General features: G+C 42.6%; 1 protein-coding gene across 1 annotated transcript in view; it reads left to right on the top strand.

Moving 5' to 3' along the window:
* The window catches only part of IQCK (IQ motif containing K), an 86,570-nt gene that overhangs the window by 11,230 nt on the left and 58,357 nt on the right, over positions 1-16,983 (top strand). Inside the window, exon 4 of the mRNA XM_090023745.1 lies at positions 1,417-1,514. Coding sequence (XP_089879871.1) covers positions 1,417-1,514 — 98 coding nt within the window. The remainder of the gene's footprint in view (positions 1-1,416; positions 1,515-16,983) is intronic.

The following is a 16,983-nucleotide window of genomic DNA, read 5'->3' on the forward strand; positions in this document are numbered from 1 at the left end:
AGAAGCGTTATGGATAGACAGACACACAGACAGACAGACTAAGCCTCTTATTATATTATAATTGTAATAATTACCAAGATTGTCCTGTCAAGCACTCAGTTTGTGTCAATATTATATTATATTATATTATATTCATAGCATTATCTTATATATCCCCAGTTAATAATAATATTTCATGGGAGAGAGATATATATCTTTCTTAGGTGATATATCAAATAATGCCACAAATTAGATAACTACAGTTCTTACTATCCAACAGAGTAAGAGAAGACTAAAACTGGTTTAGTCGCTATGTTGTTAATCACAGGGTTTTTTCATTAATGTGACCTACACTTTATTGAAATATTTCTTAGGAATGGTGCTCTGATTAGAGTTATCTTTATCTTCAAGATTATTAAAAACAAAAAAGTAGGTCAGTCTGTTCTCAGCTAAACCAGTGATGCTAATGGATATACAGTGACATAAATACAGAGTAACTGAAGGCAAATATTCACTTGCTTAATACAAATGTTAAATCATTTATGTACACTCCATCACGTGGTTTGAAATCCTAGTAAAGTTTGAGGTCTAGTGAGTCATTTTTTTCTCTTTAAAGATTCAGGTGCTTTTTTAAAGATAACTGGTTTTGGCCTAATTCTGTTTTTGTTGAAACTGATAGGAGCTATACCACTATTCTTAATCAGAGCAGAATTAGATCAACAACTCTGCATTTTGCAATTCTAGTCTTAAAATTCTGTATTATATTTAAACATATATATGAACTCTCTCCACTTCAAGGAGAACAACCAGGAGCTACTGTTGTTGTCTGAAGATGTGTTAGAACACATCCAGCAGGACCCTGAAGTCCAGATCCCATCTCAGTATTTCACTTCCAAGGTTGCAGGACTGCCAAGCTAGGCGGGTGCAAGCCTTGAAGCAGACTTGCTGGCAGGTTTGGAACTGCACTGAAGGAGACCCAATGGGTAATTAGTTAGGTTTTCCTGGCCTTTATGTGGATGGCTCATGATGTAAATCCTTTTAAAAATGGAGATAAAATAGAGAAATCAGAGCCACCCAAAATTCAGATTTAAACATGCTCATCTCATCTCTTGCTGCTGTCTAGGAATTCAGCTTCATGACCAACAACTTTAGTTTGTGAAGAAACAAACAAAAGATGTAAAGATATCATTTGGAGAGGTTGGAGAGAAAACACTGACTTTTGAAACTTATTTAAGTTTATATATTTTTTGTGGCTTAAGAAAAATTAAATAGATATTGTAAATAGATCTACATTGAAAGAATCTGTGTTTAGCACAAGCTGAAATGGAACTGATAAAATGAATTATGTTTGGGGGTATTTTTAATGTTATTTCAAATGGATGTCCTTTTCTCCATGGAATCCTTGTTTAAGTGGAAAAATGTATTGTTTTTGTCCAGGTTCTCCAAGAGAATACTTAGAATATTATATATTTCCAATACTTTTACCAGGAATGGCTGAATTGCTACATCGAGCAAGGAAGGAAAAGTGTTTTGAGGTTAGTTCTTAGTGCTCAATTTAAGAGTTATTTTAGGAAGTCATAGCCTTCAAATGAAATGTCTCTCTTTCATTATTTAGTCTTTTATAAGCAAAATAACTACAATAACATAAAATAATGTATTATATATCATTATGAAATTATTATAACATTAAGACATTATACACAGGCTTTCTTCCAGTAACTGAGAACAGATTGTTTACTACATAACACCAATCAGCATGACAAGCCATAAATTGTGGCTTTTCCCACACAACGCTTTTTTAAACATCCAGTTGTATGTAGCCCAGAAAACTTTTAAAACTTTTTAATTAACACTGGGAGTAACACTTGTTTAATAATGCATTAATAATGTCACAGTGCTAACAATGCTGCCATTCATTTTCATAAACGTACTCTTAAGCTGTCAGTGTGTATTTAGTTTTAGCAAGCCAAGTGCTGCTCCCTTTTTATGCTTTGCAATCCAGGGTTCTAGACTTGTACCTGAGCACAGAACTTGGACTGTCATATCCCTGGATTGTTGGGGTTTAATTTACAATAGAATTGTTAATAGTTTTCTATCTGATTTACTATTAATATTGTCTTTCTTGCCCTTATTTGTAAGGATCTGTCTAAATTATTCTCCTGTAACTCCAAAGGGGAAAAAAATCAACTGAAAAAGCATGGATTAACATTTTCTAGTGAGAAATGCATACCAAATGTTTAATTTAATAAGATGAAAACTGTTCTCTACCCTTCATAACAGCAGTGATGCAGAGGTCATTTCGTTGACTGTTACCTTCACTTTGGAAGGAGTGGGGCATTCTTGAGATTCCATCCTGCCATTTATTGTGGATGTGTCTAAGGTCTTTTGATCACTGTCAGATCTTGCTGATGAGAACTACTAAAATGTGTTGAAAATGCATAAAGACGTATTTAGGATGAGTGCAATTATAAACTCACTGCATCGCAACAGTTTAGTAGCCAGCTTCCCAGTGCTGAACTGAGAAGCTCTTTTCAGCATTTTCTAACAAGATTTGCCCCAATCCCTACTTGCCCCACTCTTGGGGTGGTAATTTTGTCTCTCTTTTCCCTCCTACTTTCATCTTACAGTATGTACAGATATTCTCTGTCCCAGGAGTGATTTAACTCTGCTTGTTCCCAGACTTTTTTTCCTCCAGGAGTGGCCACTTTTACTGTGGGAGAGAATACCTGAACATTTGTACACTCATGGGACGTGTCCACATGAGCGCGCACGTGAGGCGAGGCAACTGCGGGAATGAAAAAATGTTACCCACACTTCAGACTTGCAGCATGGGGCGAAAATTAGACTCCTGGATATCCAGGAGTCTAAAAAATTGAAGCTTAAAAAAGTGGGGCAGGCAACTGGAGGCTGGGTCCTCCATGGAGACACTCTGGCTGCCGGAGCGTCTATATGGTTGGCCCTTCACCCTGGTGCTGAAACGCAGCAGGCCAGGCCCCCCCCCCATTCCTGCCCCCCCGCCATACTTTAAAAAAAATTTAAAAAAATGGGAACTTACTGGCAGCTCCAACTGCTGTGTGGCTGACTGGGGTCCTGCCCGCACAGTGCGAGGCAAGCTGACACCCCAGCAGCCCCAACCCAGGTCCTCCTGCCACCCTGTGCTGCCCAGGGGGGCTCTGCCAGGAGGCCCCAGAGGGCCCCCCCCCCCCACTTCTCAGGTAAGCAGAGGCTTTTTTCCCCCATGTTTTTCCCCTGTTCTTTTTCTGGATTTATTTTTAAAGTAATGGTGCCTGGGGTTGTGGGGGTAGCCTTGGGGGTCTGGTGGTGCAAGTTGGGGGGTGGGGCTGGGTGGGGACCCATCAGGGGGTCTGGGAGAGTGGGGGGTGGGGCTGCCATTGGGGGGCTGCAACAGCTGGTGGGGGTTGGGGCCAGGTGGGGAAGCAATCAGGGGGCTAGGGTGAGGCATGTGGGATACAACCCTTTACACATGTAAATTGATATTCTTGTTTCTTTAGTTTAGTTTCTTTAAACATTTAGTTTCTTACTTTGAATACACAATGCAACATTTTGTGTACATCTGCGGATTAGGCATGCTGAACTTTTGGCGATATGTCATATTTACATAGGATGTTATCAGAGCATACTGCAAGTTTGGCCTCTTTGAATTGTTTCATGAACAGCATGGAAAAACACATTTTATTTCATAATCTGAGATTCTAATATGAATGACATATGAGTGTTTATTCCTAAAAAATGGCTTTATCTAGCTTTTGGCCAATTAGGCGTTTCCAGACTAGCAGCTGTACTATTCTTTCTAACTGACCTCGTCAATGAACTGAAACGTGGATTCTTTTTTTCTTATGGAAATATGGATTTCCTTTTTTAACAGACATTTTTCACTATTCAAAACTATCATAGCTTAATCTTTGGGCATCCTTTAAAAACCCATTACAGTGCATATGCATGTGTATTTGTGGTGTTTAATTTGCAATGCATTTATTTATCACATATTGGAATACCCCAGGCCACCTATTAACTGTTGTGTACTTTTTGTTAGTTAAACATGAGAATAGGAAGCATATTATGAATTGCACATAACTTGTCTTCTATCCATTCATATTCATCTGTATTCTGTAGCCCATGTTTCACTTACTTCCTTTTCTATTTCTTTAATTTTGATGATATTAAAAATGGCTGCATTCACATTATGGACTGTCCCCCAGTGAGTAACTGAAGACTTTTCAACAGGGCCAACCAATGAAATTCAATATCTTCTCTACCATGTCATTTTGGGGACCCTCTGAACCCTGCGCCCTCCTCCTCCAAATCAAAACCAGAACTGGCCAGTATGCAAGCTTTACCCTGAGGTTTTCTCTTGAATGTCAGATGTCAGCAGCCTGGAGGTCAGAGGCTAAGGCCCACTGTCTCCCCCGCCTCCCAGTGAGGTGGATGGGACAGGGTGGTGGTGTGCCCTGTCCATGGTGGCCTTGGGTTCCCCTCTTGGGGACCCTTTGCTGCTTCAAAATCCCTTCTTTTGTATCCTTTTTCCCTCTGTGATGACTCTTTCCTCCCTGGCCATCACTGATTGGTCTCCCTGTTGTCGTCATACTGTCCACGTTCTGTCCTGTTAGCATATTCCTTTGTTTTACAAACCCATCACATGTGCACATCTTAATTTAGGCTTTTTCTGGGTCTTCTAATTTGGTCTATCTACCATAACTGGAAATCCTAAGGATCCTGTAGTTGGGCACTGTGACCTGGTGCCACCTTATCTTATGTTAGAGAACAGTGTAGTACGTGACTTCAATTCCCATCCTGTGTGTCTGCTTGCTGCTTGCCTGTATCAGACACAGCGGGCCCTGAAGAAACTTTGTCACAGACAGGTTTTTTAAAAATCAATTAACCCTTGCTGTTGCCCTGGACCAGTATTCTAATGCATATCTACCTTACTTATAAGCCAAAAGCAAGCCTCTAAACACCATTTTCTAGCTATCAGAAATGTGATATGTGAAATTTCAGAAGGATCTTTTGTAAGGGCAACTTAGGAGAGAAAAGTAAAAATCACACCAATTATGGGATGCTCTTTCTGCCCTAATTATGAATTCCTAATAAACACTGGGTACCTCTATACAAAACTTTACTGTGGAACTGACTAATTAGCTCTGCAGTAAAATGCCATCACGTGGCACTAGATTGCAGTAAACTAATTAACTCTGTTGTAGGATAGTACTGCACAACATAAGTATTATCCTACAGCAGAGTAGTTCTGTTCAGCAAAATGCATGTTTAGATAGATGGTGATGGGGCTGGCTGGGGCACGAGAAGCTGTATGGTGCAGGGGCTGTCTGTTGGGCAGCCCTGCACTGTATCACCCTCATGCCCCAGCTAGCCCCTCCACAGCATGTTGAGCTGACGGGGAGCAGCTCCAGGCTGAAAGGCTGACCCCCTGGACTTCCTGCCAGGGCTGCACTATCCCAGCTTAACATGCTGTCATTAAAATAAAAATACAATTAAAAGAAAAATATACAGGTTGTGATTGATTCCTATTAGTATTTCTGGTCAGAAATATTGTAGCAGTGATCAGTAGTGTCACTAACACATAACTGAGTTAGCTTAACTGAAGTAATTAGAAAGACTACCATTAACTTCAGTGGGACCTGGACCAGGCTTACTTACCTTGGACATGTTTTAAATTAGCAATAGGAGATGCATATTCAAATTGGTACATCTGACTGATTGACATATTTATTAAAAAAAACATGATATGTAAATCCTCACCAGTGTGCACAGTGAGTATTGGCTTTTATACTGAATATATTTGCAAGGTTTGTTGGCCATATTTTGTGTTTACTTGCAATCTGCAACTCCCTTGGCACCAGTGAGGTGACAGGAATGTAAATGAGAACACAAATTATTCAGTTTCTCTCTCTCTCTCTACTATTATTTAAAAAAAACCCACATAAAACCATTGTTTAGGTATTATACTTGATACAAATATGATAGAGACTTTCCAAAATGCTATCTTCTTTTATGGGAACTTGACTCTGAATCTGGTACAAAGTGCTTGCTTGGAACCTTGTGTTTAGGCTGTTTATCCCAGGATCCTGGTAAATGTTACCAATTTTACTTCTCTCCCTTGTTCCCACTGGGGCTGATTTTTGAGCCAAAGTCAGTAAGAGAGCAAAGGTCTATTTCCCATGTCGTTATTTCTGGATGCTTCTCTACAAACATTTATTTGAACGAAATTCTTGTATCCTTGAACTAGAGACATTTTTTTAAGCAAGACGAAACTTTCATTTCAGTTACATCCAGGAAAAGGACAGGTGATTGTAACAGCAGAAAGTGAATGATTGGCATTGCTTATGTGCTTGTTTATGCCAACACATGGCAGTTCTGCTTTTGGCCACCAGTCAGGCAACTTTCACATAGTTTGTTCTGACAGATCTTTGACAGAATCTTGACTTGTGCCAAGAGTACATTTTAGCTGGACATGCATGTGCCATACTGCATCTATGTAATGGTCCAAAGCAAAGGCAGGTTAAAATTAATGGAGAGATTTGATGGTAACCAACAGTGTGGTTATGAGGAGCTTGTCTTAGATGTGAGGGGCAGTGTGGGAGAAATCAGGAAGATGTGTGCTTGAAAATCTAACAGCTGGACAAAGAGGTTGTCATCATTAGCTGATTGGAAGCAGGGGTCAACATTGTAATAATGAATGAGATGAATGAGAGAATGAAAATATGAAAGGGCATTCAGGATGAAGACAAGACACTTAGGTTTGATGTAACAGAGAAGGGGGACCCAGCTATGGACTGCAGAGAGAGGGGTGACATGCCCAAACCAACACAAGGCAACACATGAAGCAACAACTGATCTTTGACCAGCGTTCTGAATGGAGATAAGCAGGATGAAACTGCATTTGCAAAGGCTAGAGAAAGAAGTTGCAGTAATCCAGACTTGAGGTGCATCGATACATCAGTCCAATATCAGATCGGCCCTGATATAAAGAAAATTGATCATATATGAAATTGGCCTCATTTGGCTGATAATTTGGGCAATAAGTGCCCATGCGTGTGTGCAACCACAGCACAGAACATAGGCAGCAAGGAGCACAGCCCGGCAGCTTGGAGAGCTGTGTGCAACTGGTAAGACTGGTGTGGTAGAAGGACAGGGGGGAGGGATGGGGCGTGCAGGGGCAGATCAAGGCCTCTGCAGTGAGAGAGGGGCTGGAGCAAGCACTGCCCAGCCGGGGAGGGCGCAGGATGGAGCTGTCGCTCACCCGGAGGAAGGGGGGGGGGGGGGGGCGCTGCTCCTGCTGCTGTATGCCTCTCACCCAAGAGCCGTTGGCCTGGCACTCGCCTGCTCATCTGATGGCTCCCGCTGCTGCTCTCACTGCTCATTCGGGAAGTCATGGGAGGGCTGTGTGCTCCCGGATCTGTGTGGGGTGGGGAGGGCTGGGCTGGGGCTGCGTGGGGCTCTTCCTGGCCCACCCAGCCCTGCCCTGCACAAGTCCAGGGGCACATTTCCCCCACGCACATGCCCTCCTGGACGAGTGGTGGGAGCAGTGGCAGGAGCCACTGGGCAAGCAGGAAAGTGCCAGACCAGCAACTTCCAGACCAGTGGCATGCAGCGACGGAAACCTCCCCCCTGCTCCCCCCCACACCTCCATGGATAAGCTGCAGTTCCATCCCATGCCCGCCCCAGCTCCACTCCTTCATCACCATGGGAGCCTTGATCTGCCCCCCACACCCCTTCCCTCCCCTTCCACCACACCAGACTTAAAAGCTGCATGCAGCTCTCCAAGCTGCCAGGATGGTATCGGAAATTGGATTGGTATCAGCCAATATGGCTCCTTAAAAATTGGCTATCGGTACCAACCCCAGAAATGTCTATCAGTGCACCCCTAATCCAGACACCAGATGACAAGGGCCTGGTACTGTTGTACCTGAGTGGATGATTAGCAAAGGCCATATCTTAAGAGATGTTATACAGTAAATACTGGAAGGTCCAAAGGGAAATCATTAAGCACACCTATACGTGTGCTGAACGTCTGCTCCAACACGTGCTAATTAATGTGATTACTTAAGTCTTCTGGAGTGTGCTAAATAATGCACTCCTGCAGCCTCCACATCACATCTGTTCAGTGTCCCCACACTTCAAAATAGTCGTGGGGGTGTTTGAACTAAAGCTTCTTGAACAAGTTTAATTAGAGCGAGTTGAATGAGCTTTAGTTAAAGCACCCGCGCTGCCATTTTGAAGCACAGGGATGCTGATACATGAGACGCAGAGCCTGGCTGAAGCACAGTAATTACTACGCTCCAGCAGACTTGATTACTTGAGCCTGCTCTGTAATTACAGTGCATTGGAGCAGCCCTCCAGCTCATGTATAGGCACCCAAGGTGTAGAAGGAAAGGAAAAAGACAGACTAGAGGGAGAGCCTCTGGAAACCCCACAAGAAGGGAAGATGAGGAGGATCCTTCAAGGCAGCTGATAGAATCATAGGGCTGGAAGGGACCCTGAAGGATCATCAGGTCCAGCCCCCTGCATGAGCAGGAAAGACATCTGGGGTCAGGTGACCATCCAGTCTTCTCTTGAAGACCTCTTGATTGCACCCCCTCTGGGGGGAGCTTGTTCCATAGTCTGGACACCCTAGTTGTGAAGAAGTTTTCCCTAATGTTCAGCCTGAAACTGTCTTCCAGGAGTTTGTGGCCATTGTTTCTAGTTTTCCCCTAGGGTGCCCTGGTGAACAGCTGTTCACTGAGCCCCTGATGTACGCCTCTGATATAGCAGTAAGCCGCGATCAGGTCCCTTCTCAGCCTTCTTTTCTTTAGGCTGAAGAGTCCAAGATCCCCCAGCCTCTCCTTGTATGGCTTGCCATGCAAGTCTCTGATCATATGAGTGGCCCTTCTCTGGACTCTCTTGAGCTTTAATACACCCTTGTTGAAGTGCAGTGCCCAGAACTGGATGCAATACTCTAGTCACAGCTGTACCAACGTTGAGTAAAGTGGGAGAACCTCTTCTTTGATTTCACTGGAGATGCATCCATTGATGCATGCCAGAGTTTTATTGGCCCTAGCGGTTGCTATGTTGTATTGCCGACTCATGTTCATGCTGGGATCTGTTGTTACCCCCAGATCCCTTTCATTTGTAGTGCTGGTCAAGTTAGCAATGCCCAGCCTGTAGGTGTGCTGGGGGTTCTTCCTTCCTAGATGCAGCACTTTGCATTTCTCTACGTTGAATCTTATCTGGTTCCATTCTGCTCAACATGCCAGCCTGTCTAGGTCTGCTTGCATCTGCAGCCTATCTGCAGGTGTGTTCGCAAAACCCCATATCTTGGTGTCGTCCGTGAACTTGGCCAATGGGTTTTTCACCGCCTCATCCATGTTGTTGATGAAGATGTTGAACAGCACTGGGCCAAGTACCGACCCCTGGGGTACGCTGCTACCCGCATCTTATGAGGACAACACCGATCCATTTATTTGGACTTTCTGTGTCCTCTACCACAACCAGTTTTGCACCCACTTGACAGTCCCGCAGTTGAGCCTGATAATATCTTCTGGTTTTCTGATCAGAACCTTGTGAGATACCAGGTCAAAGGCTTTCTGGAAGTGAAGGTATATGCTGTCAACCACTTTTTTCTCATCCAGGTGATGAGTCACTTGATCATAGAAAGAAATGAGGTTGGTCAGACAAGACCTGCCAGCAATGAAGCCATGCTGGCTGTCATTCAGTATCATGCCTTCTGCAAGTTTGTTGCATGTAGCCTCTTTGATGAATGTTTCTAGGATTTTCCCTGGAATAGAAGTTAAGCTAATTGTCCTGTAGTTTCCCAGGTCCTCAAACTTCCCTCTTCTAAAAGAGCAATTAGAGAAATAGAGAGTTAAGAGGGTAGAAAATCATGGACTATGGAGGCGAGGGAGATTAGGTATAGTCAAATGGAGGCGTTTGTGGTGGAGAGCAGACAAATTTCTAAGAGCATGGGAGGACAAAATTATATGAGAAGTGAGAAGAGAAGACAGAATGAGAGAGACAAGGAAGGGGATGTCTAACTTTGTCAGTTTTCTCTTGAAATAAATCAGTAAGATCTTGCACAAAAAGAAAGAAAAGCAAAAGGAATTTAATTTTTTTAATTTTAAGATAGGATTTTGCAGCCTAAAGCATTATGAGAACCAAATAAACAATCTAACATGTGGAAACATTAGTTTTGAGAACATCCAACTTCTGGGTGCGTTCTCAGACGTCAAGCTGATATGAATAATGCAAAAGCTTAATTTTTCAGTTAAAAATTGGGATAAACCATTTATATCTCCTGGTTTATTCCCCTGTTGTATCAGGATCTTTTCCTACAGTTTTTTGTTTGTCCTTTATCCTGTCTGTTTTCAGTTGTTTCTGAGAAAAGACTTTTTCACTTATTTTCACTTGAGAATTGAGCAATATGTTCATTTGTTTCAGAATAAAAATTGAACAAAATGTAAGAATTTTTGATAACTGTTATTCTGATATTTCATTCAGCTTGTATGGAAATAGTCACAGGAAAGGGAGGTTGTAACTGAATCTCTGACAAAATGTATTACATTAAAAAATACATCAAGGAAAGGAAAGTGAATGGAATGGTAACCATTAATGACCTTTGTAGCTTGCAGTGAATTCATCTAGACATTAATGATATTTTTGCAGTGTATTGTACAAAACACATAATGTATAAAATAAAGAATGGAAAATGATTCCTGTGTATAAATAGTTTATAAACACATCTGCAGGTTAACAATACACATTGTGCAAACCTTTCCTGTGTTTATCCTGATATATGCAGCATAGGAGGAATGTGCCAAATGCAGGTCAATTTATGTCATTTTTTTCCTTCTAAAGGCAGGCTGCTGTAGATCTTCATATTTCACTAACAATGGAACAGTGCATAGTATAAAAAACCACCTACTGGCTAAATTCATCTCTGGTATCACTTTACTTACTTTAATAGAGATACACTAAGGTGAATTCAGTTCATTATTTTCAGTGATAACTACACCACTATTTTGATTAGTTATTTTATTCATTACAGAGGAAAGAACAAATTATCTCAGACAGAGTGAAATGTGAGATGATTTTTACTTCCCTGTCAAAGAAGTATAGATTTTACCTTCTGAAATAATTCGCAATGAGACACGGCTCATTTACTGTGCATACTTTAATACCATGCCTTAGAATAACCATTTTATAAAGAGATTGGTCCAAAATCTGCCAGTGGGCTTTAGGTGCAGTGAATGTCACGATTTGGCCTTGCAGTAGGATTTGGCATCTAACTTAATCTAACGAAAGGCTTTCTTGTGAAAGAGCTGGCTCTTTAAAGCACAGTACTACGGCATGTTCTTAGGCTGTTGGAACCACAGCTGTTATTGTCATGGCAAGCCTGGGGAGTACTCCTCTGGGAGACTGATTTGTTCTTACATAGCTGAATTCTGGACTAGAAGTTAGCTGCACGTGAAGTCTGAGAGTTTACTATGAAGCAGATGGAAAAAAAACCTGAAGCTGAGACCTGATAACTGTTTGACCTCTCTCCTCCCTTTTTTCTAAAACAATGCACTTTCCTCTATGTGAAAGTCATATTTGTGTGTGCACATAACTGTTCTTCCTGATTCTTGTGTCAGATAATGTCCATGGATGGCATCAGATCTTCCCAAAGCAGGACAAAACTTACTGGAAAACTCATAGGGCGTATCCACACATGCAGGTATGTGCGCTTGCAGCAGCTCAAACAGGAGCAGTACAAATTTGAGCTGGGGATTTTTGCCTCAGTGCACATGCCCAGACATGAACTTTGGTGGGGGGCAAGTTGTGCCACTTGGGGAAAAATAACACTGCCCAGCTCCTCTCGGATCTACAACTGAGGGGAGCTAGAGTATAAAAACAGCAGTATAAAAACCTGCCCTGGCAAGCAGCTCAGGGCTGCTTGCTCTCAAGAGTTTCTGAAGCCTGGCCAGTTGGTACCTGGGGACACTACCCCTTGTGCCAGCTGGACTGCTGAAGCAGCCCTGAGAGTTTCCTGCACCCTCTACCCACTGCAGCAGTCTGGCAGTGGGGGCTGCTGCCTGGCTGCGACCTGTTACCACCTGCAACAGCATGTGGCTCCAAGGCTGCATGCCTACCAGACCCACATGGGGACTGCATGGCTGCAGCAAAGGCAGCTGCCAGTAGGATGTGGCTGCACAATTGGCCTTTGTGCAGCACTACTGTCTTGGTGCCACTGCCCTGCTATCTGGGCAGCTATCGCTTGGAAGCTGTTCTCAGTGTGGTGGCCTGCTTTGAACTGTCAAAGCATGTCCTCCTGGCCCCAAGTGGCCAGGAGGTCAGCCACCTCCAGCTAGGTCCCAGGTGCCAGCTCTGAGCAGGCTTCTCTGCCTGGGTCCTGCCACCTGCCTCACTAGCAGGAATTCTGGTGTTCCCAATTTAAAAACTGCAAAATCTCTGATTAAAAAAAAATCCCAAATTCACTCTTTAAAATACTCCAAAATCCATGTTCTTCCACAATTAAAACAAAAGACCACTATATATATACTGTATAGAGAAAGAGAGAGAGAAAAAGAGATCAGCTGGGCAATATTTTATTGATATATTTACAATTTTAAAGCAATTTGGAAGCCTGCCGGTGTCTCTATCATCATAATAAAATAAATTGTAAATATCAATATGTTTTGCTATTTGTTTTTGATTTTCTTATCATAGAACAGTTAGAGCTCCCTCTGACCCCTTCACTAACTAGGATGTGGGGACAGTAGCCCTGCAGCCACAGATCCTGCCAGCAGGTCTCATCCTGCCTGGCAGCTGGGCATGCAAGGTGTGTGCTGGGGTGATATGGGTTTGCAGGAATACCCACAGTACCCCCCCACCAGTTCTACTTACCCCCAACAGTGCTCAGGTCCCGATCCTTGCTGCGCTTCTGCTTGCCCTAGCACGCCGCGGGGGGCGAGCCCTGCGTGCTGGGGTAGCAAAAGCACTTAGAGAAGCTCTGGCCAGAAACCAGAGCATCTCTCCAGAGGACCCTGGTTACCTCAGCACAGTCCAGGACTGTGCCCTGTCCCACTTTTTTCCCTCATGTTTGTTTTTTTGGGGTTTTTTGATACCTGGATGACTTTTGCAGCATCTCAAACTGGTTCACAGCATGCCTTCTGCAGCATCTCAAACTGGTTTGGGATGCTGCAAGAGGTCTGTACATGCTTGTCTGGACACACCCATAGGGTTTTCCAAGATCTTTCCCTACCACTGGGGAATTGCTTGTAGCTCTAGAGGGTGGTAGCCCCTTAACTGTATGGACTCCCTGGTTTCTTCCCTGCAGTCGGACACTCCTCACATTCTGTTCCTGGGCCAGCTGTCTAGCTGTTGGAACAGTAAATTGGTCCCCAATGTGTGCTAGTACATTACTTGGCTTTCCTTTGAGAACACATCATGTGTAGGGGCCAACCTTTTTGACAAGAGCCCCACCAGGTTATCTTCATACCCTCTCCAAGTGCTACTCTGATCCCCTTCTCTTGCCTGATCTGCTGTTTTACCTTTTGCTCCCTGCCTGACATGTTGCTGTGCTTTCTGTTCTCTGCCCTGTGCTCCCTGCCAGATCTGTTGCTCTGTTTTTTGCTCTCTGTCTTTTATGTGTCACTGTCTTCTTTGCTACCTCCTTGAATTGCCACATGCCGCATCCAGAGGCAGCCCTGCCACCCAGGGCACTCAAGTGCTCAGTTACGCCTTTGATTTTGGAGGGTTGTAGTTTATGACCAAAGTGAAATGGTTCACTACAAGTAATAATGAAGGAACTCAGTGGCCTACATGACAGCTAAAAGCTGTCCCATGCTTCCTGTCAAAGAAGCTGATAGAGGCACAGGATCTTCTGGAGTTCCACCTCTAATAGTACAAGTGTTCACTGTCCCTAATAGGCAACTGAGGCTTCATTTACAGTTTCAAAGTATGATTTACCATCCATGAGCTCTCACTTATGTATAGATGCTTGTTTTATATGCAGTGTTCAAGTCCCTTATAATAAATTATTCAGATGGAAAATACAGTCTCGTTATAAATATGAAATCAGTTCCATTTAAAAATGTTTATACTTTTTTTATTTTGAAATTTCTGAAATGCCCATATCAGAGCCTGTAGGTACAGCTACATAAATTATAAGAAAATGAAAGCATACTAACCTGACAGTATTAACTGATGAACATGGAACAACCTACACAACAAAAAATCATGTAAACCCTGCCTGAGGCACCCCATAGGCAGAAAAAGTTGGGGTGTGTAAAGCTTTGTAGTTTGGCTTGAAGTTGAACACATTTGTGTTTTGTCAGAGTAGCAGGAGAACAAATCCCAGAGTCTCAACCGCCAACAGAGAACACCTGGTCTGCACTTTGCACCCTCAGGATTGTGGGCTTTCAGAGAAAGCGCTCTTGCTTCTCCCAACTGTTAGGGTGCAGTCCTGTTAGGGTGGAGAGGTATTCTCTAGGAAAATAAAGATTATAGTTATTATTTCCTCAAAGCCTGTTTTGAATTGCACCTGGAACCACAGTTTATGGTATTGGTTTTCAGTCTATGGTCTGCAGACCCCCGGGGGTCTGCAAAATATGTCTAAGGGGTCCATGAAAGGTTACTATGATCAATCAAAAGATTACTATGATCAATCACAGTTCAACAGGGTCCACACTTCTATTTGAAATTTTTTAGGGGTCCACAAATGAAAAAAGGTTGAAAACCACTGCTCTATGGTATACTGTAGTCTAGCAAGCAGACCCACATTGTAGGAGTTTTTAAGCATAGTTTTATGTAAAGCACTCCAAAGTCCCCTCTGGTGGTGGTAAAGGCTTAGGCAACACTGGGGAAGGCCCCATCTAAGAGTAAAGGTCACAATTATGTTGCCAAGCATAGATAAAAATAGTGTTCTTGGCAACGTGATCTCTTTGAATTTAAGACTGCCCAAGGATTGTAAACCACCTGAGTGATGGACTGATTTAGGAGGCAGCCTTCATTGACAAAGGGCTTACTAAGGCTGTGATGGAACTGAATGTTGCCCTACACTTGATCAGTAAATCACCCTTCCCAGACAGTCTCCTAGGTGACTTTAAGGGAGTGCAAAATTCATTCCCTGTGAAAGGATCTACAGCCCTGGCCCCTTAAAATTCTCCTTGGCTTGCCAAGGAATGTCTAGGGAAACACAACCTGCCAATTTTCCTAGTCACAGGCAAAGAATAACTATCATGATAAAGGATGAGCAGTTGTAGCTACTAACTGTTTTAAGGCCAAAGGAACAGAACCAGACTTAATACAGAAGGTGATTTTCTTTTCTGAAATAGCTGCAAAATATGTTCCAAACTGCAGATGCCATTAATTATTTCTCAGTTGTTCATTGCATCTGCCTGCTGCTCCCAGGACTCGGCAGAGACTCCTTCTAGTTGGTCCTAAATGCTGCTTTCTGCTTTTGTCCCTGAGTCATTAACTCTGCCCTCTGTTCTCCATTGTAGGCATGAAATTCTGCCACTTGGCCCCAGATGCTGGTTGCTCTTTTTCAACTTGATTCCATGATCATTTCTCATTTGTGCTGCTTTTGCATTGAAGTTACTGCTCCTGGCTAGGGATTCTCGAGGGGAGGAAGGGGTGGGAGGTAAAATTTTGTGCTATTTTAGAATATGGAATATTTGCCTGGGGTTCCAGCTGTAAGAGATTTTGGCTCTCGGTCCTTAATTTCTTTCCTTCCTTCTCTTTCCCCTTTACTCTGAGCTGGTTTCACCTGCTTTTTTTATCTCCAAATGGTCTGCTCAGTCCTGTGCATTTGGTCTGGGATGTTATTTGGCACTTATCCTTGACTCTTAGTACTGTACAGTATATATGAATATTTGGATGTACACATGTTTTTTTCCTACCTCCTTCTCTCGACCACTCAACAGATCGTGTTTTTAGTGAAACAGTGACACAATGCTTTGCCTGTTCTCCGTGTGCCTGAGTATGCACAACACGTCCATGCTGGCCCCCAACAAAAGGAAAACAACATTACCACCATTTTCTTTCTCTGCCTCAGAAGTGATTATATCTCCCAGCGTGCCCCAGCGTACATGTTGGATTGCTTGCTTATTTCAACAGTGTGTATAATAGAATAGCGTTGGCAGCACTTGCTAACTGTATGGAACAAGACTTCAAAACTAAATAGTGCTGTAAACACCATTAGAAACAATGCATGTTTTGTAAAAGGAAAAAAGCCTAACCCTGTCATTATACAATTTATTTATGATTAGCAAATTTAAATAATTTTCAGACTATTTGCATTAGATGTCTGTTTTTATACAGTTATATTTGTTTTGTCATTAATAATCACTTGTAGAAAGTGACAACGATTTTGAATTGAATAGTAAAGCTGCAATTTAGGAGAGAAGAAAAGTTTTATTTTACTACTGTAACTAGCAACAACAGAACTGTTTATCAATGCCTAATGGGAGTGCAGTGCAGTCAGACAGTATCTTGAGCAAAGATGTGGCATCTGAGTTGCATAGTATTTGATTTCATTAACCACATCAAAGCAAAATTTTTAGTTCTGTGTTCTGAGTAGCCTTTTTTCCTTTTTGCATACATGTCAGTTTTGGTATGAACTGTAATTTGGCAAACCAGAATTAGCAGGTCAAACAATTTTTTCTAAAATTATTGTGGTCTAAAAATGTTTTTATTGAAGCCCCTCAGATCTAAGGTTTCAGATTATGCTAATGTTTGCTTTTATAATGCTAAACAGAACAGATGCCTAGGCCTGTGCAGTTGGGTTTCATTTTGTTCTTTCTTTGAACATTATTACAAAAGTTGGAAGTCACTCCTATTAGCTCTCCAAACATACAATAGTCCTAATGCAGTTGTTTCCTCTGTACATCCTGGGCAAGCCAGAGAAAGCCACAGCCTCTTTGCACCCTTTAATTTCCATTGGGTGCACATATTTTCCCAAAGTGTTCCTCTTGCTAGTCACACCTGCCTACTCAACTGGTCAGGTGCACT

Source organism: Crocodylus siamensis, chromosome 12 (assembly GCF_052110815.1).
Source record: "Crocodylus siamensis isolate JL-2025a chromosome 12, ASM5211081v1, whole genome shotgun sequence".
Lineage (NCBI taxonomy): Eukaryota > Metazoa > Chordata > Crocodylia > Crocodylidae > Crocodylus > Crocodylus siamensis.